Consider the following 21500-nt stretch of genomic DNA (forward strand, 5'->3'; position numbering starts at 1 on the left):
AAAATGTTTGCTTTTACTCAGATAACAAATATCTAAGCACAATATCAAGACAAGCACAGACAAGTGTATCACTTTATCCTCACAAGAGCCCAGGATGTACAGTATTTCCATCACCCACTGGAAAATTAAACAACTGCACCTGTGAATCACAATGAATCACTGAGTCACACTTCAGAAAGAATCAGAAAGGCACATGTGATTCAGCGTACCGTCCGCATATCAAAGGTTAGGGAAACATCCTAGCTCTAAATACAGGATCAGTCATGTACAAAATTATCTGGGCTGGTCAGGAGTTGTAGAGCAGGGTGTGAGGGCATTATGTGTGCTCTGTGTGTGTGTTTTGCAAAAAAAAAAAAAAAAGAGATGTCAAAAAAAAAAATAGATGTTACATTATAAGATGATTTTAATTTAAATTTGTACTAAATCAATTATAACTAGAGGGGAATGTATTATGTGGCACACCAGAAATTGAACACCATATTAGTTCAAAGTTTTGTATGTTTAACTAAGTTTTGAAACTTATAAGTTCCCAAGTGACCAATCTAGTAGGGCATATTTCTTGTTTTGGTTTTCATTATTTTATGATATTCATTTATTACTAATATTCTGCATATATGACATTGACTTCATTTGCAATCAGTTATTTAAAACTAAGGCAGCTCAGGAAATGTGAAATAACTTTTATTCAGAATTAAATACATGTAAAAAAGTAGTCTGTAAATTATCAATTAAATTAATTAAAGCATAAAGCATTTTGGCATGTTGATCATTTTTCCAACCACACATTAAGATGTTTTACAAAAAAGATACAATCATAAGCACTACTTTACCAGACAAAAAACAGCTCTTACTCAAGTGTATGTGTGCTTTTTAAAGCATGGTTTAAAAAAGCACTTTGTGATTCAGCCACCCCCACACTATAAAAGTGAACGAGAAGGACTGTAATTTGTTTAAATGAGTCACATGATGATTTCACGTCTGGTCATCTTCTTGGAATGGTGGGTGGTCTCAACACAACCTTCACTGTATCTCCGGTGTCCTGCAATGTAAAAAGTCAACACTTTACTAATAGGTAAATGTAAGATCTCTTTTTGTAGCTTACATTAATATTACAGAAACTGTTTATTATATAAGCATACAATACAATCACTTTCAGAGTAAACAAAGTAACTAACTTGATCTGTCATCCAGGATCCTGTTGCTAAAGATGGTTTAACTGGTGGCACTGGAGGTGCTGCAGTCGGCTTGATTCCCTACAATTACAGAGAGGATTTTCTTGCTGAGAGAATGTATAAACTACACAAACACAATGAAACTATGTAAACGCCATTAGCTCTGTTACAAAACCTATATCACAACTATATCAATTACACAAGATGGATAATGTGTCAATTTTATACAATTAGATGTGACATTATCAAATCGAAAATAAAATGCTTTTACAAACTGGGGAATGAGTCAATCATTTTCAGTGGTAATCGACAATGTGAGACTGCAGGCAAGGGGTTGCAAAAAGGTGGAAAATAAAAGAGCTGGATCTATTTGCATGCAGTAATCTTTAAAACTCAGGATAATGCATCTCTCAGGATCTCAAGAAACAAAACACGATGAACAGAGCAACCACATAAACCTGACAAGATCTGACAAAGACACCTGGAGACAAAGGCGGGGCCGTGGTGATGAGTGGCTGAAGTGGAGCCAGGGTGCCGGAGGTCTGAGGTGGAGCCGAAGGGGATGGAGGAGCAGATGGAGCCAAAGGGGTGAAGGGTAGAGTACAAAGGTCCAGAAGTCTGTGGTGAAGGCAGAGCAATGACTGACCAAGGCAGAACCGGAGTGAAGAAGACGCCTGGTGGAACCTTAAGGACGATGGTCCCAGGTGGAGCCAAGGGAGGAAGAAGCCAAGGTGGAGCCGAATGGTTGATGAGCTGATGTGCAGTGATGGGCTTGGAGGTTCGAAGTGAAGTCAGGGGGTCGACACACCAGGGTGGAACTGGCAAACAGGAAGCCCAAGGTGAATCCGAGCTTTTGATAGGTGCCAGCGAAGGAGTCATCAAAGGGCTGGAGGGAGCCAGTGGACGACGGGCCCAGGTGGAGCCAAGGGAGGAAGGAGCCAAGGTGAAGCCAACTGGTCGAGGGGCTGATGTGGAGTGACGGGCTTGGAGGTTCAAAGTGGAGCCAGGGGCTTGACACACCAGGGTGGAGCTGACAAACAAAGCCCAAGGTGGATCCGAGCTTTTGATAGGTGCCAGCGAAGGAGTCGTCAAATGGCTGGATGGAGCCAGTGGAAATGGGGCCGAAGAACTGGATAGCATGGGCAGAGGTTTATGAGATGGCCTCCTTGGTTGTGACAGAAGACAGAAAGTTAAAAAACGGCCTCTTTGGCCAATAAAGGACAGGCATAGAGTTCAAAAATAGCTTCCTTGGCTAATACGGGATTGGCAGAGAGTACAAAAGCTGCAACCCTGACCAATACCGGACAGGAAGAGAGTTGAAAAACTGCCTCCTTGGCCGATATGGGACAGGCAGAGGAGGTGGGAGTGGGAAGCATCTACATCGACACAGACTCAGTGCTGGGTAAAGAAACGGGTATGGCAATGAAACAGACTTGTGACTAATGTGACTAATCCTTTCTTGATTTTAATAGAGTTCGAGTTCCACATTATCCTTCATAATTTGGGCAGGGCACCATTCCATTCCCTTGTAGTCAATGAGAACTCCCACAGGAACGGACAGGGACTGGCTCACAAACCTAATCAGACTCCACTTCTGGCTCGGGCTCCGGGACACACGTGGCCTTGGGGGTATGCTCCTTTATGGAAATGATAGCCAGCTTAAACACCTGGTCAGACTGGGCTTTCTTTAGCATTGGGTCTGTGGTGGGCTCTGACTTCACCTCCTCATGGGGCTTCAGGTCTTTACACATGGCAGGCTTGGGCTCCGAGTCTGCATTGGGCTCAGTTGTGTGGTCTGCTGGGGACGTGGCTGCTGATACGGCATGCATGATGTGTCCTCACTCTCTCTGATGGTGAAGGCCAATCTACACTGATGTAATACCCACTCGACGAAATCGTGGAATGTCCCTCGAGGGCCTGTTGATTCAGATCTGCCCGGAAAACATGCAGAGGCTGATGTCATCGTAGTCCACGAAGGGGATCAGATCTATAATCCTCTGTGTGTGCACCTCGAGGGACTGATCCCACTTTGAGAAGAGGAGGATCTGAATTGCTGCTACATCCATTTGTTAGGTCAGATCTTCTGTCAGCAATGGGTTGCAAAAAGGCGGAAAATAAAAGAGCTGGATCTATTTGCAAGCAAAATCTTAAATGAACACAAACTCAGCTTAACACTTCTCTCAGGATCTCAAGAAACAAAACATGATGAACAGAACAACCACATTAAACTGACAAGATCTGACAAAGACAAAACACAGGGCTATAAATACACAGGGACACACTGGGGACTAAACAAGGTAATTAACTAGACACAGGAGTCACACATGATGGCAAATCAAAAACCATGGCAACTGATGAACAAATACAAAGGCAACTGAACTGGGAACAGTGCAAAACTAGCTTAAACCAAACCCAAACCTAGAACAGGTCTAGCAGACAGGGCGGAATGGACAGAAGGAGGGTTTGGAACATTTTCTTTTGCAATTCCATTTGATGCCATTGGTGATAGATATCGGACATTTCCACAAGATGTGCTTTGCACTTTGAAAGACTTAATTAAAGGAGTAAAAAAATAGTAGGCCTATGCTTTTTTTCTTTGGAAAAGTAATTGTAATTGTGCAAGAATTCTGTTTTAATATTACTTGAGTAAAGTACAAATTCCCAGCAATAATAATTAAGTAATGAAGTACACTCAAATATTTTACACCCCTAATTACAACAGTTGTTGTTTACAACAAATAAAGACAGAATTTTTATTTTTGAGTGAAATTCTTTAAACATCATTAACTGTATTTTACAAAAGAACAGTCAGCAAAAAAAATGTGGATTTCTGCTATCAACAGTTCATCTCACCTGTTTAACTGTAATCTGCTGCAGTTGTGATGGCGGCTTTTTTGGAGGCTGCAAGCAGAATATGAGAACAAATACATTTTTATGTTTGTACAGACATGCAAAAAGACTGCTTGATACTTTCCTGTCCCGGAAGGGCATTATTTGTGAAACTAATTTTTGTGAAAGTATTTCACCCTAGTTTTACCTTTAGTCTGTCCATATGCCTTTTGTATATTGCACACAAAACTGGAAAGCATTGCTGTAACAATTGTGGACTCAAATCTTTGAACAATACTAGAGTTATGTTTGATTAAGTAGTGATTAATTAGATATCCATGAGCATAACTTGTTCAACTTTTCAACATGTTCAAGTACCTAAAACTTTTGAACAGACAGAAATTCTGATCCCAAGTCCATTCAAAATTTACACATTTTTAGATGAGTTACACAAAGTTTTGGATGAGTTTCTTCAGCAGTCTATTATTCTTGTATGAATCATTTTAGATTTACCCAGCCCTAAATTGGCGTGTAAAAACTGTGACTGGGTGCATTAAGTGTTGGCCGGAAGGTCTAGATGGGTAGTTCCTGACCAGAATAAGCTGCAATGTGGATCACTTTATGCAAGACATTATGCAAATAGCCAAAAGTATAGTAATATTTATTTGACCCTAACCCTAGTTCCTAATTTATTTCACATTCAAGAACTTCTACATTTCATGCAGTGAGAATAGATTTTTAGATTTAGATCATAATAAATGGGCAGCATCATAATGAAGGTTGTACTAACTGGGGGGGCAGGACGGGCTGGGCCCACTCTAGCAGTTAGAGGGGTGCAAGGTTGAGTTACGGTGGTCCCCATGAATATGGGCTGGCTGATTTGAGGACGGTCATTACTGGCAATGTTGTTCTCAAAAAGAAGGTGCTGCCCTGTAGACGTAGCTTTTCTGTAAACAAACAGACAGATGTAAAATGAACAGACAGATTATAATTACATAAACTCACAGCTAGTCAGACATTATGACCAATGAATTTCCAAGACACTTTCAGGAAATCAGCTGGATGGTAACTATGCAGCATAACACGTTTTAAAGATGCACTCTTTTTCCTTCATTAACAAAAGTTTTACACACAAGGCATGAGTAGTACTTCTGAAAAAATGATGATATCTCACAAAGACTCCAACTTGCAAGTTATATGACAACATTTACTATCAGAGTTTTTCTAAGAACTCTGGCGCAACACATTTTGAGGAACAAAATCATTTTGAGTCTACCTATTTTTTTTCCCACACATTTGTTTATCTTATATATGGGCTGTGCTGTTTGTCTAGAATATGCAAAGAAAAACAGCTAAATGACACTCACTGTCATAGGGTCAAAAAATCCATCCAACCATTCATTCTCAAAACCTTTTGTCTTATGTATGTAATTTTGGCTAGAGGAGTACTGACCCCTTGACTGAGCCAAGTTTTTTTTTCCACTACTGTCACCTGATGGCGTTTTGGCTCCTTGCTACTGTCGCCTTTGGTCTGCTCGGTTGGGGTTTAAAAGAAAATTAATGTTCTGTAACATTATCAATTTAACTGTAATAACTGCAATGCATTATCAAAATATTGCTGCAAGCAGCAATTAAGGGGCCAAGCATAACAGAAGCAAACAAGGAAGCTAGCAGAAGACCAACAGTGTCATAATGGACCTAACAGCAACTGAGACAAAGACACTGCATGTCAATTTTGAAGTCAATCAACCAACAATACTGTGGTTAGTTTTTCAACATTACTGTGGATGTTTTTTTTTTTTTAAATTATAGCAACACTAAGTGGCACAGTTAAAGACAAAGGTTAAAGACATTTATTACCCACACCTGACTTTGCATTTTTTTTTTTTTACTATCTATCAAAAGGTTGACATTTGGCCATTAGTTTATAGTCAACAACCTATGTTTCTGATTTTCCTACAGTGGTTTCGTCTCGATCGGACTTATAGTTTATAAGATATTTGCGAATGTTTTAAAGGCTAAATCGCTAAAACGTTGCTCTAACCATAGGCGAAACCTAGTATGTTTGGTATCGTTGGACTCCTGTGAAAATAAGTCAACCACAAGCATGTAAATATTTTTCACCACTACGTGGTGCTGGTCTGAAACTTCTCAGACTCTTTCAGGGCATCGTGTCGATGATCAATACCAAGATTCGTAATGATGCGTTCATGCGTTTGTAAGATACAGCATTTTACTATAAAATTCAAAATGGACGATGCCCCAAATGGCCGATATGGGAAAATATGGGATATCATTCAACTTGTCAAGACGCCCTGAATCTAACAACCATATTTATGACTTTTGGACAGACCGGTCAGAAGTTTTAAGCAAAAATAGCCATTTCTCGTATCTCCGGACCTGTAGGTGGCGTTGCGCTAAAATGCAGCATGTAACCTCAGGTCATGCTTGTGATGACATGCCCCGCGTCTCAATCAGCTCCCTAGCTCCCTAGGTCGTGAATCAGTATATCATGTAAATGAATGTGGCCGATTCCCTGATCAGTGCCCTGACTACTGAACTACGGGGCTGATTGAGACGCACGCATGAACCAAGTTTGGTCTGAATGCGATAGAGCATTGAGGAGATAAAGCCTTATGTCTATTTTCACAAGCGCTACATAAAATCTGTTCGCATGTTTTTCGAAAATGGATTGACAAATCAACTTAAATTCCACAACTTTTTGTCGGCATGGTCTGAAGATGATCTGGTTCAATTTTTGTGATCGGAGCAACGGCCTAGGAGGAGTTTAAAAAAAACTTATAAGTGCAAGTTTGGACAGTTGGTGGCACTACAGGGATTGAGTTAGAGATTCCAAATTTGCTATGGTGACAGTTCAGACTGGCCTCTATAAGCGTGCCAACATTTTCGCAAGCGGTTCTATGGGCTACCATAGACTTCCAGAGCAGAGGATGAAGAAGAAGATGAAGCAGAAGAAGAAGAATAAGGCCAACGGATACAATAGGTGCCTACGCATCTTTGGTGCTTGGCCCCTAATGAGAACAAAATTGTCCTTGATACTATATTACCCTTGATAACGACACTAATGCAACATTGACACTGTTACTGAACACTGAACTGACTTGAACTGAATAATAAAACTATTGTGGTCTCTAGAGCTACTTAAAGTTGAAGTGAATTTGTTACATTATTGATGAACTTTGCAACACTGACGCAGTTACTGAATTTAATTGAACAACACTGAGCTAAATTGAGATGAATAATGACACTATTATCTGATTCCGTAGAGCTGCTTTACAGCTGAAATTTAATTTGTTTCATAATTAATTAATTTTACAACATTAACACTGTTATTGTCCTGTTTATTCATTTGAAGCTGCTTTTCTGTACTGTTTAAAGCGCTGTATAAATAAATGTGACTTGACTTATATATAGGGGTCATGGGGATGCTGGAGCCTATCCCAGAGTATCAGGCCAAAGGCAGGGAAACACGCTGGAAGGATGGCCAGTGTTTTTTAAACAGTTTTTTTTTTTTTTTTTTTTTAAATGGTTTTATTGACACTAAGAAATACTTATGGTTGGGGGGAAAAAGGTAATTTAAGACATTGTCAATGATACATTTGGCAAAGCATGTCAAATCAAACAACTCACGTTTTGTGGCTGATGATCCGTTTTCTTTTTTTACGATAAAGCACTACTCCACATATTAGTACAAGTAGAGCGATTGCAACTGCTACTGAGATGCCAATGATCTTTGCTGGTACTAAGAAATTGGAAACAAGAGTAAAATTCATTAAAATGGCACATTACGGCAGGTCATTTAAATGCATTTATGAATTTTCAGAAAAAAAGTGTTTGAGTTTGATTACTCGATGGCAATTCAGAATATTTGACGTCACAGGAGGGAGGTGCCCAACCAGGCTCACAGTGGCATTGTTTTTTATGATTGCAAATCTGCAAAATAAGAAACAATAACACTTCAAATATGGCTTTTTATATTATGAATTATAAATATGACATTTCCTGTTTGTTTCAATGCGATGGAGGTTTGATCTCACCCCTCTACCGCTGCATTTCAGCGAGCAGTTTTCATTACTGCCGTAAACATTCAGGTCTTGGCACATGTAATTATAGCAAACCTGTTGAAACATAAGAGAGATTTGTACCTACAGTACAATACAGAAATACCTGCTGTGATAGTTCAAATAAATTCTTACATGCTTACCTTATTATGTTCACATTTTGTGCCAGTAGGAACCATGCTGAGGGCGTCCTCCTCTGATTGGTCCCCAGCTATGTTGCACATTCCCCATAATGTTACTATGACAGCTTTCTGACCGGTAATGGGGTACTCTGTTCCTCCGTCGCAAAATATCTTTCCACACATCTTGTTTCTAAATAAGGAAAAAAGTGAATTATTTAAAAATCAGTTTAGTCTACACCCGGTGCTATAAATACTGATGCTGGAAAAGTCATTTTGTGAGCTATTTTCACACAGCAAATGATAAAAGATCACATACTCTTTAGTACAGGCTCTGTAGCCATCTTTGGTCTTTCCACAGTGAGAATCATTTTTTCCATATGTGTTTCGTAAAAAGCATGCTTCATGAGCCACTTTGGCACCTAGTGACATAATCAGAGACACAACATTGAAGCAAATATCAATTCTTTTTAGTTTTTGATGAATGAATAACTGGTCCTTTTTGGAGATTTGGTAAAAGAATCAGCTCATTATAATCAAACTTTCTTTCAGCGCATTCAATTCAGACGGCAAGGTTCATAACTTTTGCCATTGTGATTAGACGCCATGGTGCAGCGCACATTATTTTGTAACCCCGCAAACCATGATTGTGCTTCTGAACAAAGTACTACTGTAGGCCTAGGGCACTCTAGGGCAGGGTATTAAAATTACTTAAAAGTTAATTTTTAAATATTTTAACAACACATTTGCATGTTCACAGGTTTTCTGGTATCAGTTAATGGTCATATGACATTATATAATGAGTTAATATAGGGCATCCTGACTTGCCCACAACTTAATATTGTAAATATTTTGTCATATATTGTGATTTGAGCTGCGATATGACATTTCATGTGTATCATACATGTCATATGTATCATATAAAACATATCATATAGCTATTGCTGAGATTTCCATACATGAAGAGCAGACTCTATTGCTAAAGAAAATACTTTCAATGGTGTTCACACTTGGATTCACTCTTTGCAAGAACCAACTAACACTACAAATACTTATTTCTCAAACTTTTCACTTTCAAACATTCAAACCCTCAAGCTTTTAACATGTCAAATCATCAAGCTTTTAGTTTGGCAGAATACTGATGAAATGCTGTAAACTTTTGCTTACAAAAATGTTGGCAATTATGCAAATGTGACTGTAATTAAAGCGAACCTAGTACACATTGCATTCCCAAATTGATGTTAAACTCACAATACAATTGAGTTTGCGACACAGCACAGCTGACTATATGCTTTTTGATTTGATAATTGTGATTTGATCGCTATTTCAGTTTTATTTGTTTATTTTAATGTTACATTCAATTTACTAACGGCTTGTGCCAAAACCCTCTTTTGGCGTTAAAAACTACTGTCAAAATTTTTTTCTAAAGACACACAGTGAAAAAGAAGCACTGAGAAGGCATGGACACAGTTACTTTTGTGGCTAACCTTACTGCATATGCATTTGTAGGAGCCGCATAGATGTTGGAGAAGTTTTGGACTCATGCTTACTTGTTCCCCAAAGTCTTTGGCAGTGCTTGAGGAGAGTGGGGCATTGGCCATTGTAGCAGTAACCCTTGCCAGAGCTGCAAGGAATGCCATTCATCTTAAAATCATTCTCTGGGCATTTCTCTGAGAGCCCTGTGCAATACTCTGGAACGTCACACTCATTCACAGCTGCTCGACACAAGTTTTCAGAATCTTTTATCTAGCATGGAAAGAGAGAAAAGCTGTAAATAACAATAACTGTCAACCACAGCCTACCATCAAATTATCTAGAGTTAATGTCGTCCCACATGCTTAACACGTAAATATAAACAAGGCATTGGATCGCTTGCACGGCCGCACCTCTCTCACGCATTTTGGAAGTAAACAGGTTGAAAAGATAATAGACAAGTGTAGGTGATGAAGGAATGTCAGAATTTTTCTTTGCTTTCAAAACACTTGTATATAACCAGATGTCCCTGTGCTCCATTATATTCCGTATTACTTTATAAAGAAATTCACTGTAGTGGTAGGACACTTGAACATGTATCGATTCATTTGCATGGACTCTGAATTATGGATTTTTATTACCTAATATTGCTTTCCCCCTCTTAACATTTTTTTGGACAAAAATGCAAGCTGCTGCTTGATTTTGCAAAATCCTGGAGGGTGTGAGGGATTGTCTGGATTGGTTTCTATTTAGGGTGGGTTTGTTATGTGTTTAGTTCTATTTCCTGTGTTTTCAGTTGGTTACCTTGGTTATTCATTGTTTGATTATCAGTTACACCTGTGGATTGGTTAGTCTATCTATTTAAAGGGTTAGTTCACCCAAAAATGAAAATTATGTCATTAATTACTCACCCTCATGTCGTTCTACATGCTTAAGACCTTCGTTCATCTTCAGAACACAAATTAAGATATTTTTGATAAAATCCGATGGCTCAGTGAGGCCTCCATTGCCAGCAAGATAATTAACACTTTCAGATGCCCAGAAAAGTACTAAAAACGTACTTAAAACAGTTCATGTGACTACAGTGGTTCAACCTTAATGTTATGAAGCGATGAGAATACTTTTTGTGTGCCAAAAAAAAACAAAATTACGACTTTTCAACCAATATCTATCTATCATGGCCGATTTCAAAACACTGCTTCGAAGCTTTACGAATCTTTTGTTTCTAATCAGTGGTTTGGAACGCCAAAGTCAGCGTTACGTCATAAGAGTTTCGAAATTTCAATAGTTCAAGTGACTTTGGCAGTTTGATATGCGATCCGAACCTCTCATTTGAAGGATGGTGAGTTGCCATTTTTGGGTGAACTATTCCATGAATAAAGACATATTCTATAATGTAATTTATAGTGACATTTCACCACTCACACAAGCTTCATCCCAGTCATTTTATCCACAATGCTCTACAGTGAAATGAAAAACACAGTCGCTTATGGACATTACCTGGCAATTTTCACAGCAGTCTCCTTGAGCACACTGTGAGCCTTCAGTGAGTCGGCAGGTTGTGGGATCACAGCATGGATTTCCACATTCCTTAGAAGACAGTAAAAACAGTCACCAATAAGATATCAGATGTGAGTCAAAGATTAACCTACATTAATGTATTAATGATGTCATTTAAGAAGGATCATTTCAAAGCTGGGCATCACTGAGTCACTACAGACACAGGATGTGTGCGCAATACCTCCACTGTTCCACAGTCACACTGCTCGCCAGGGTCCAGGAAAGCATTACCACAGACAGGCCCACTGTAGAGTCTATATGAGCTGGGGTTGTCCAGCAGGCAGCTGGGGTTGGCGTTGTCTAGAAACACACTCAGCTGCTCCAGACTACAGTCACTAAAGAGCTCCGGGAACTGCGTGCTAGATACACAATTTTAGAATATGTAATTTGCACACTTTAAACTGCTACAAGGCAGAGCAGTCCACATACATTTTTGTTTTTTACTATGATCTTTCGCCAACGGAAGACTCACATAGTGTTTTCAGCATAGTGAAACTTAAAGATTTAAAGAGTTTAATGCACACACAACTACCCTGGTGAAAAAGAAAGTGCGCTTAATTGTATTGAATGTGCACTTGTAGTGTACTGTGTTGTAGTGTAAGAGTATTTTTTTTTAATTGAACTTGCATATAATATAATATTAATTAAATAAAAGGCCACTTAAGTGTATTTAAATAAAGTACGTTTTCATGACGTTTTCATGATGTGTTAAGTACACTTCTTTTAAAAGTGTACTTAACACACTTAAGTACACTTTTAAAAGGCGCACTTCATAATTGTCCAATTAAACGTTTTACATTAAAGTATTTTAAATTATTATGTTTTAATAATCTTAATTTGTCATGCTTTAAAAAAAAGTACACTTATTTTTAAATGTTGAATAACATACTAAAGTATATTATAATTTTAACTGTGATGTGTTGTTTGCTAATACATTTAAAGTTAATGTACTTACATTTAAAGTTAATGTACTTTTAAATGTACTAAATTGCATTACAAATGTGTAATAACAAATATATTTAATAAAAACATGACATACAGATTTCAGTCGAAATTACATTAATGTATATTATTAAATTTACCATAAATGCTTGTCAGCAGAACACTTTAAACATATTTCAAAGACAAAAAGTAAGTATGAAATTATATATAAAGATGTACTTAAGTCCTACTTAAGTGGTTGCCTGGAAAATCCAGCCTCACCACTGTACCAGCGGATGAGTCTGGTCAGCCATTGAATCAATTCGATTTCTAGGGTGGAGCAAATCCGAGCAAACAGGAAGCGGAGTAAACCAATCAGAGAAGGGCGGATATGACGTTAGCAAAGCAACAAGAGAGTCAACAGCGAAAAGTAAATAATTAATGTGTTTTTGGTCATTTAAAACTGAATTCACGACTGAATAGAACAAACTCTCGGGTCTCGCGTGCACGAGTTGACTCGAGGTGTGACGGAGGGCGGACTGACCAGACTGACATATCTTGTAGAAGTTATATCATTCTGGACTTGCCAGGAAACTTAAGTGGGTCAAGAAAGCACTCTTAAGTTCAACTAATTGCATTTTATATTTAAACTATAATACATTTTCATTTAACTGTAAATAACATGCAATTAAGCGTCAGAAAACATTACATTCAGTTCACACTTAAGTATATTTTAAAGTATATTGTTTTCATAATAAGTCGTTTTTTCATAAGTGTGATAAAGTGTAGTTCTTTTTCACAAGGGAAAGAGGTTGCTTGGGCATTGCAGGTTGTTGCTAGTGTGCTACTATGTGGTTGCTAAGATGTTATGAGAGGGCATTCTTGGTGCTTAGGCATTGATTGCTTAGGGAGTGAGTGTTTGGTAGGTAGACATATGGCAGGCAGTTACTAGACAGACATATCTGACTTCTAAAAATGAAGAGTAGTACATTGAAAACATGGTGTTACGTTAAACAAATACTGCTTACCCCACACGCTCTGTCATGATACAGATGGAATTGTATAAATTGTCTGAGCCACACATGCAGTGATCTTCATCGTGTGACAAGCCCATGTTATGACCCATCTCATGCGCAATTGTAGATGCCAAGCCCAGTGAATTATTATTATGATCCTGAAAAATAACAGCATATAGCCATTTATGGAATTGTAATATGTAATTAATGACTTTGAAGAAATAGAAAGTAATTGGAAGTCATGAATACCTGATTGACTCCCGCTGAGCTTTCCGCACACATTGCATATTTGTTTGCCAAACCAACTGTGTCACCCAAAAAATCAATTCCACTAGAAGAAAAGAACCAACAAATAAAACAGTACCACTTTACATTATGGTCATGTTTGTTAACATCGATTAATGCATTAGCTAGCATGAACTAATAATGAGCAATATGTTTTTTACAGCATTTACAAATCTTTGTTAATATTAGTTGTTCATTGTTTGTTCATTGCATGAATTAATCTTAACAGATACAAATGTATGATAATTAATTATATTAATGTATTAGTAAATGTTGAAATTAACATTAAATATGATGGTGTAAAGCATTGTTTATTGCTAATTCATGCAATGCCATCAACTAATGATAACAATTAAGTGTTAGCATTATATTAAAGTACACTTGGTTCTGCTATGCTACAGTGTAGTGCAGGTCTTAGTCATCCAGCTGAGTAAATGGTTCATTAGGTCATATACTCACGTCACAAACTGAGCGTTGTCATGCCTGACCCTTTTAAGCAGATTGCTCTTTCTCCACTTGATAAACCGACTTAGAGTGTCATCAGAACTCACACTGACTACAAATTGGTCCTGTGTTGTCCAAACCTCAAGACCCACCAGCATAACCCGGATATTAAGGGGTCGATACAACTGAAAAAGAATAAGGTGTTTATTAAATTATATTACCTTAAGACATTTATTAAAAGGGACCTATTATGCCTTTTTAAACTAGAATACTAGAATAGGTTTTCATGCTTGAACATTCAAAAAACACATTATTTACCAAATATTTTACATTGTTGCAGCACCTATCTACCAAGTCTGTCAGTAACGCTCTGTTTCATTCCTGTATCTATAAAGCCCCTCTTTCCCAAAAAGTGCAATGTGCTCTGATTGGTCAGTTGGACCCGTGTTTAACTTGTGATTGGTCGAGCGCTTCAAGCGTGTTTCAGAAATGCCAAGCACCTTACTGTAACTGTGAGTTTCAACACACTACTAATGCAACTCAACCAGGGCTTGGCCCTTTTTTTGTGCATGCCTTGGGTGGGAATTATTTAAATGAGTAATATTGTGACGTGTACATTTCCGGAAATAAACTCAAGACTACAGTCAAGATGTTTCAGGGAATTCGAAACAGCGCGCACTGATATAGAGAATAACTCCCTTTGGAGTGTCTTTGTAACTTTGCAGACCTTTCTTATGCTCAAACAGCAGCATTACACACTACAGAAAGCTGGAAAAACATAAAAGGACTCCTTTTAGCTGATTTTCAAATTAGAGTAAAATATATGAATATTTACCTTGTCAACGTGATTTGCAACCTCCAGCATCCTGGCTCTGATACGGTCCATGTTAGAACCATAGTTTTTGTACTACAAGAGTAAAATATAGCAATCATTTGTTTGCCTTTTTGGAAAATATACTTTTTTAGCTTTTGCTTGAAGTATCATGATATTCTATCAGCAAGATTTTAATGCCTGGATATTTGCACCACCATCAGTCATTGAAATATTCATAACAGTTGATAAATATATACTTAAAAGCTTAAAATCTTACCTCAGTGTTATCGACCACAAGAAACAGTTCCACAAATCTTGGAGTGTGAAAACTCTCCATTTTCTAAGAGGATATATCAATGGTTTAAAACCTATATATAATTTATTTCATATGCAGAACATTTGCTAGAATTGTGCTAGAAGATCTGATTACCCCTCTGCTCAACTTTAAGGGGAGAGCCATTGGTGGTTCATGGTCATAAATAGTGGGTTTTGGTTCACCACAAGAGCTTCTCTTCCACCTCAGATGTTGGTGCTTGTAGAGCGCATGATCTCCATCAGTGTGGTTGGTCAGGGGCTCAATCAGGTATACTTGCTTTTTCAACCTAACAAAACCTCTATGGACAGAGGACAGAATGCTGCTGTTCAAGATCATTCAAACAAATACTAGTGCATTTCCATTAGAAAAGCGTCTTGTAATGAACTTGTAATAGGAGCATGCATGATACCTGATTCCAGAACAGATTGTCACACTGACTGAGGAATCTTCCAAATCCTGAATATGGCCATGATAATAGCAATTTTCCTGACACAAATGATAAAAAAAGTTAATTTCTGATCATCATCTTAGAAATACAGATATACATCTTATACATAATTGTTTCCAATTCTTTTAGCACATAGGAAATGGAGTTGAGTGCAGATGTTAGTAAAGGAAGTGGTTTATCTACTGTATGCATCTAGAAAATACAGCAAAAAAATACTACTACTGCGGAAATAGTATGAGAGGTATGCTGTTCTGAACATTAGTATTGTTGAATTAAAGTAAGTTACCTTTAAATTTGGATTTCTGCTCACAATCAATCCATCATCTTGATAGTATATTTCAGTATAATTATGTCCAATGAGTTGCCTAAACCACAGTACATATTTATTTAGGCCTACTTTAGAGTACAATTGTATATTTTATTCTGTTAAACATCAAAATGAAATGTAAAGACAGCTTCAAGTGAACTATAATACGCCCAAATGCAACACTCACCTATTCTTTTCCAAATGAATCATGTGATTTTCCCCTCCAAAGAATAATTTATATGTAAGTCTATCAGGATACATTTCATGGCTTTGTGGACTTTTATCAGACTGTACCTGCAATGGATTTATATGTTAATCCACACATAATCAGCACAACTCCTTTTTTTTTTTTAGATCAAGGTGGTAAATGGTACCTCACCTTCCTGATGCTCTGTCTTTTAGGTCTCACCACATCAAACTGCTCTACATGAGGTAAAGTATGGATACTTTCTGCTACACATCCTAATGAAGAATCAAAATATATTTCAAGGTTTCACAAATGCACTAGCCATACCATCCACAAAAGAGTTAACATCCTTGATAAACGACGTTAATAAATAAATAAGTTGGGAGCTTCTAATAAAAATTCTAAAATAGTCTATTAACTGATTTGCTAACAACAAGAATAAAGATAATAAACTAACAAACTAATAAAGCTACTCTCAATTCGGTTGTAAAGTTCCTCCACTATTTATTGACGTATACTAAATTAATAATACTATATCCCATTTGCAGGAATGTAGTAAATGGCCCTTTATATAAATATAAATAAATTAATAAAATAGACAAAAAAGCGACCGGTTAAATCTTTCAGCGCAAATATGCTTTATAATTAGAGGCATTACGGAGTAAAACATAATTAAAAGAATATCATGTACATACCCCAAAGACAAAGACAGCAAAGTACACGAGCTGTGAAGGCAGAGCACTGCATGATTAATGCGCGTTATGATACATGTCTGGCGAAGTACATGCCAAAAGATAAACTTGAGTTCCGCCCAAGTGGGCTGCATTTTCACTTTATCAGGACAAACGCATAAAAAAATTATAAAAACGTAGAATGACCGTTAGCATGAATCAGAAGTTTTGAAAGAGGCGGGGTTAAGGGACGTCACGAAAGGGTCGAAATAATAATTCTTTTAATTTGACCAATTGAAATGTTTATTTTTAATTCTAAATCAATGCACAATTTCTCAGTGTCATTATTGAGGTGTAAATTACTGCCTGTACTGCTGCTGAAAAAGATCCTCGACGAGGTTGTCACGTGGCAGATAATACTTTTCTCGGCGCTGGTCTTGGTGGACCAATCACAACCGTTTGTGATGACAAGATAAATAGCTCTTTAAATACTTTTATATTAAACGATGGGGCGAGTTTTGAAGTTTAATGTTTTCATGTTTTAGATCACAATCTTTGAAAATTAAAGAATTAAATTATTTTAGGTTTTAGTGTGCAAAACACGTCCTGAGATTTTGATGCGTCTCAATGGAGCGGTTGGTGATTTGGGCCTCGCTCCGAGCGTCCTTCCATGAGCACAGTCGAGTTTCCTCTTTACCACCCAGTGGGACAGAACGCAACATATCCCGTAAGTGACTCATAACATTACAGGAAACACATTTCATAGCATATGTTTAACATGTAGTTATACCTCTTAGCTTTAAAGTTTGTTTAATTCCTACGTAATCTTATTATTATTGTGCAATTGATGTAGTGTATGTAAATTGATTTTAAACACAATATTTATAAAATTACAGTAGACCTGGACAGGCATTTGCAATATTCAGTATTGCCAGAATTTACTAAAATAAGGTTCAAGATAAACCCAAAATATAATTATGGACATTATGTGAAGGCTTTTTTCCTCCCCCAAAACAGGTTGAACACACATTAACGCATGTAGGCCTAATGTTAAAGGATAAGTCCACTTTTAAATAAACTTTTCCTGATAAATTACTCACCCCCATCCAAGATGTTCATGTCTTTCTTTCGTCAGTCGAAAAGAAATTAAGGTTTTTGATGAAAACATTCCAGGATTTTTCTCCTTATATTGGACTTCAATGACCTCCAGACGGTTGAAGGTCCAAATTACAGTTTCAGTGCAGCTTTAAAGGGCTTTAAATGATACCAGACAAGGAATAAGGGTCTTATCTAGCGAAACGATCGGTCATTTAAAAAAAAAAAAAAAAAAATACAACCATATATGCTTTATAAACACAAAATATCGCCTTGAACGTACTTCTGCTTTCCGCATTCTTCAAAACGCTTACCTATACCTATACCTATACCTATTTTACTTATGGAAAAAACAAAACTGGCACCACGTTCGTTCCGTAAGTAGAATAGGGAAGGCGTATGACATACAGCGTAAGCGTTTTGAAGAATGCGGAAAGCAGAAGTGCGTTCAAGGCGATATTTTGTGTTTATAAAGCATATACGTTTGTATTTTTTTTAGAAAATGAGCTATCGTTTCACTAGATAAGACCCTTATTCCTCGTCTGGTATCGTTTAAAGCCCTTTGAAGCTGCACTGAAACTGTAATTTTGACCTTCAACTGTCTGGAGGTCATTGAGGTCCACTATAAGGAGAATAATCATGGAATGTTTTCATCAAAAACCTTAATTACTTTTCGACTGACGAAAGAAAGACATGAACATCTTGGATGACATGGGGGTGAGTAAATTATAAGGAAAAGTGGACTTATCCTTTAAATAAATAATTATATCACCAACAGTTTGGTGATTTCCCAAGTCCCATTTTTTTCACTTGCATATCACAACCACTAGAGGACAGATCATAGACACAAATTTCTGCAATACACCACACAAGTGGCTTTGGTGTCTCAGTCAGTCGTAACAAGCGTTTCACACAAGTAGGCTACATTTATTTAGGCCTATTTATTTATTGTTAGATTAGAGACTTTTATTTTGTCTCTTCTTGAGAAATTGCTCTGTTAGCCTATGAAACAGAGGACATTTTTTCTGCTTGCTGGTTGATTGTTGAAGGATTCCTATTTTGACATTTAGACTTTGAATGCTTATTTTCTGAAGATGACCAAATTTAGAAGAATAACAGCTTTGTGCAGTGGTTGACCAGTGCCAAAAATCATACTCTATGAATGATGTGAAAAGCAAGAATATTGTTTTGCCTGTTCTCCGTACACCACGCCGGAGAATCATTCAACAGTAAATCAGGGAGAAAAAAGACAAATAACAACAAAACAGGTGGTTCCACTAAATTAAATGTCATGGAAAAATAAAAATGTTCATGTTATCTAGTGTGACACTTGAAAAGAGACAATCTCCTAAAAGGTAGAGATGAGTGTAGAAATGGGTGTGACACCTGTATGTAAAATTTTAGTATATAACAGAAGTTTGTGTAAAGGTAGGTTATATTGCTTCAGCTATGAATTCTTGATTAGCTATATGCTGTCAATAGATGCTATTTTTAAATGTTTTTTATTAAAAGTCCCCTTTAGCTAGGCTCTTTGCCAATAGCTTACATTTTTTTCCAATTTCCTAAATTGCAATAATTAGCATGAAATTGCAGCTGGCATTCACAGTGGTTGCTTGTGTGATTCACTGACTCATTTAATGTAGAATGTGTCGTCATAGTTCTCACAAAGTTTTGCAATCAGAGGCAAGCTGTTTAACAAGCTGTAAATGACAAATGGTCCTTTTTAAGAAGTGCATCATATGCACAAATCTTGCTGATGTCAAAGATATAATATAATACATCATATTACGGCAGATGGAAATGATCCTTTCAGAAAGCACAGTGAGTAATATGTGTTCTCCCGAGATGAGGAATATTTGTGTGAGCTTTGGCACTGCTTTTCAGATGCTGTCACAAAGGTTTGAGTAATTCTTTTATTTTATTTTCAGATTGTATTGATCATTTTCTGTGACACAGCTACAGAACTGTCACAAAGACAGTGTTTGTTCTCAGGCCTGTTTCACACTCCACACAAAAGCAGTGTGTATTTATTTCACAGCCAGTATGTTAGCATTTTGGATCTATGCTTCTCGACTGATTTTGCTTTAGGAGCCAGATTTTACATCAGACATCCAGTGGCAACCAAACAAAAGTAAACGAAAATATCCTTTGTAAAGCATTAAAAGTAAAATGTATTAAACATATGAAACCTGACTTATAAAATAATGGTTGGAATTTTTTTTTTACATCACCCAATCACAACGCACGCCATCTCCAGAGTACTGATCACCGCCACCTGCACCTCATCACCCCACTCATCAACAGCACTATAAAGCACACACGCACACAGCACTCTATGTCCGGTCTCGTTCGCATATACTTCCTGTAATGCTTACCTCAAGGACTCCTCTTCGTATACTCACCTGTACCCGAGTGACACATCCAAGATTGCATTCATCATTTCTCAGCTCAGCGGCAAAGCATTGAAATGGGCCGATTCCATCTGGTCCCAGCGGGGCGCTGTAACCCAATCCTGCTCGGCGTTTATTTCCCACTTCCGGGAAGTGTTCGAGAAACCGATCACAGATTCTTCAGCTGGTGAGAAACTCTATAATTTGAAACAAGGATCAATGTCTATTTACGATTATGCTTTGCACTTCAGAATGCTTGCAGCACTCAGCTGACGGAATGAACAAGCCCTGATAACAACTTATCGTCAAGGATTAGAACCTCGGGTACGGCTGCATCTCGCTGCATGCGAGGATTCCATCGGCCTCGAAAAATTCATCCAGCTCTCCATTCGCTGCGCCACTCGCATGCAAGCGTGCATCCAAGAGCACCAGGACCAGTCCCTCACCAACATGCTCCTCTGCCGATCCGAACCCGTCAGCACTCCAGAACCAGCCCAAGAACCCATGGAAGTAGAAAACTCTCGTCTGTCCTCTGAAGAGCGCCGCCGTCGGCTGACCCTGCATCTCTGTCTGTACTGTGGAGGTCCTGGGCATGTGATTGCAGCATGCCCCACACGACCGCCGCGACCCCTGGTGAGTGCCATTATTCCTGCTACTCATAAAATGAAACCACTCACCACTGTCGTCACTCTTACTGCCGCTACTGTCTCCCTTTCAGTGGTCGCGCTCCTCGACTCAGGGTCAGCCGGCAACTTCGTCTCCGGCGCCATCTGCCGGCAGCTACGTCTCAAGACCTCTCCGTCTCCGACCATCTACAAGATCAACTCAATAACCGGCAAACCCCTGAGTCGTAAGCGCGTCCGCACCGTGGCTGGACCAGTAACACTCCAAGTTGATTTACTACACCAAGAGGAGATACATCTGCTGGTTCTGGAGGATTCCACCGCTGACGTGGTTCTAGGGCGCCCCTGGTTGGAGCAGCATAACCCCACCATCTCCTGGAAAACGGGCGAAATCCTGAAGTGGGGCGACACATGCTTCTCTCGCTGTCTGGCTGAACTTCCTGTTCCACCATCTCCTTCGCCTGACCTCTCTCTCTGCGCCACGTCCATCGAAAGTCCAGTCGAACAACGCTCCGTCGACATCCCCAAGTGTTACGCCCCCTTCAGCGATGTCTTCTGCCCGCAACGGGCTTCCAAGCTGCCTCCACACCGGCCATGGGACTGTGCCATCGACCTGCTTCCGGGTGAACCAGTGCCAAAGGGTAAGATATACCCACTTTCCATCCCGGAAGAGAAGGCCATGGAGGATTACATCAAGGAAGCCCTCACCCAAGGTTACATCAGGCCGTCTACTTCCCCTGCTGCTTCC

At 38.4% G+C, this 21500-nt stretch overlaps 1 protein-coding gene across 1 annotated transcript; it reads right to left on the reverse strand.

Annotated features, from left to right (window-relative positions):
* Positions 1-660: 660 nt before the first annotated feature.
* Positions 661-16874, reverse strand: adam8b (ADAM metallopeptidase domain 8b). Its single transcript, XM_048170798.1, has 23 exons — positions 16669-16874; positions 16166-16248; positions 15974-16080; positions 15766-15844; positions 15441-15517; positions 15146-15329; positions 14993-15055; positions 14737-14808; positions 13917-14086; positions 13422-13503; positions 13185-13330; positions 11417-11594; positions 11176-11265; positions 9753-9948; positions 8522-8624; positions 8227-8395; positions 8060-8140; positions 7871-7955; positions 7653-7764; positions 4792-4948; positions 4026-4073; positions 1176-1253; positions 661-1039 (listed from the first exon to the last, which is right to left on the reverse strand). Exons 1-23 carry the CDS (start codon positions 16718-16720, stop codon positions 983-985), a joined length of 2469 nt encoding a protein of 822 aa, XP_048026755.1. The 5' UTR covers positions 16721-16874; the 3' UTR covers positions 661-982.
* Positions 16875-21500: the final 4626 nt, after the last annotated feature.

Source organism: Megalobrama amblycephala, linkage group LG20 (genome assembly GCF_018812025.1).
Source record: "Megalobrama amblycephala isolate DHTTF-2021 linkage group LG20, ASM1881202v1, whole genome shotgun sequence".
Lineage (NCBI taxonomy): Eukaryota > Metazoa > Chordata > Actinopteri > Cypriniformes > Xenocyprididae > Megalobrama > Megalobrama amblycephala.

Bases quoted from the DNA above. Each gene is read 5' to 3' on its own strand.
- adam8b (XM_048170798.1), bottom strand. From the start codon at position 16,720: ATGCAGTGCTCTGCCTTCACAGCTCGTGTACTTTGCTGTCTTTGTCTT. The intron at 8,396-8,521 runs GTATGTGATCTT...TTCCTTATTTAG, and splicing joins TACAGAGCCTGTACTAAAGA to AAACAAGATGTGTGGAAAGA. The intron at 1,254-4,025 runs GTGAGATGAACT...CTGTAATTGTAG, and splicing joins AGCAGATTACAGTTAAACAG to GGAATCAAGCCGACTGCAGC.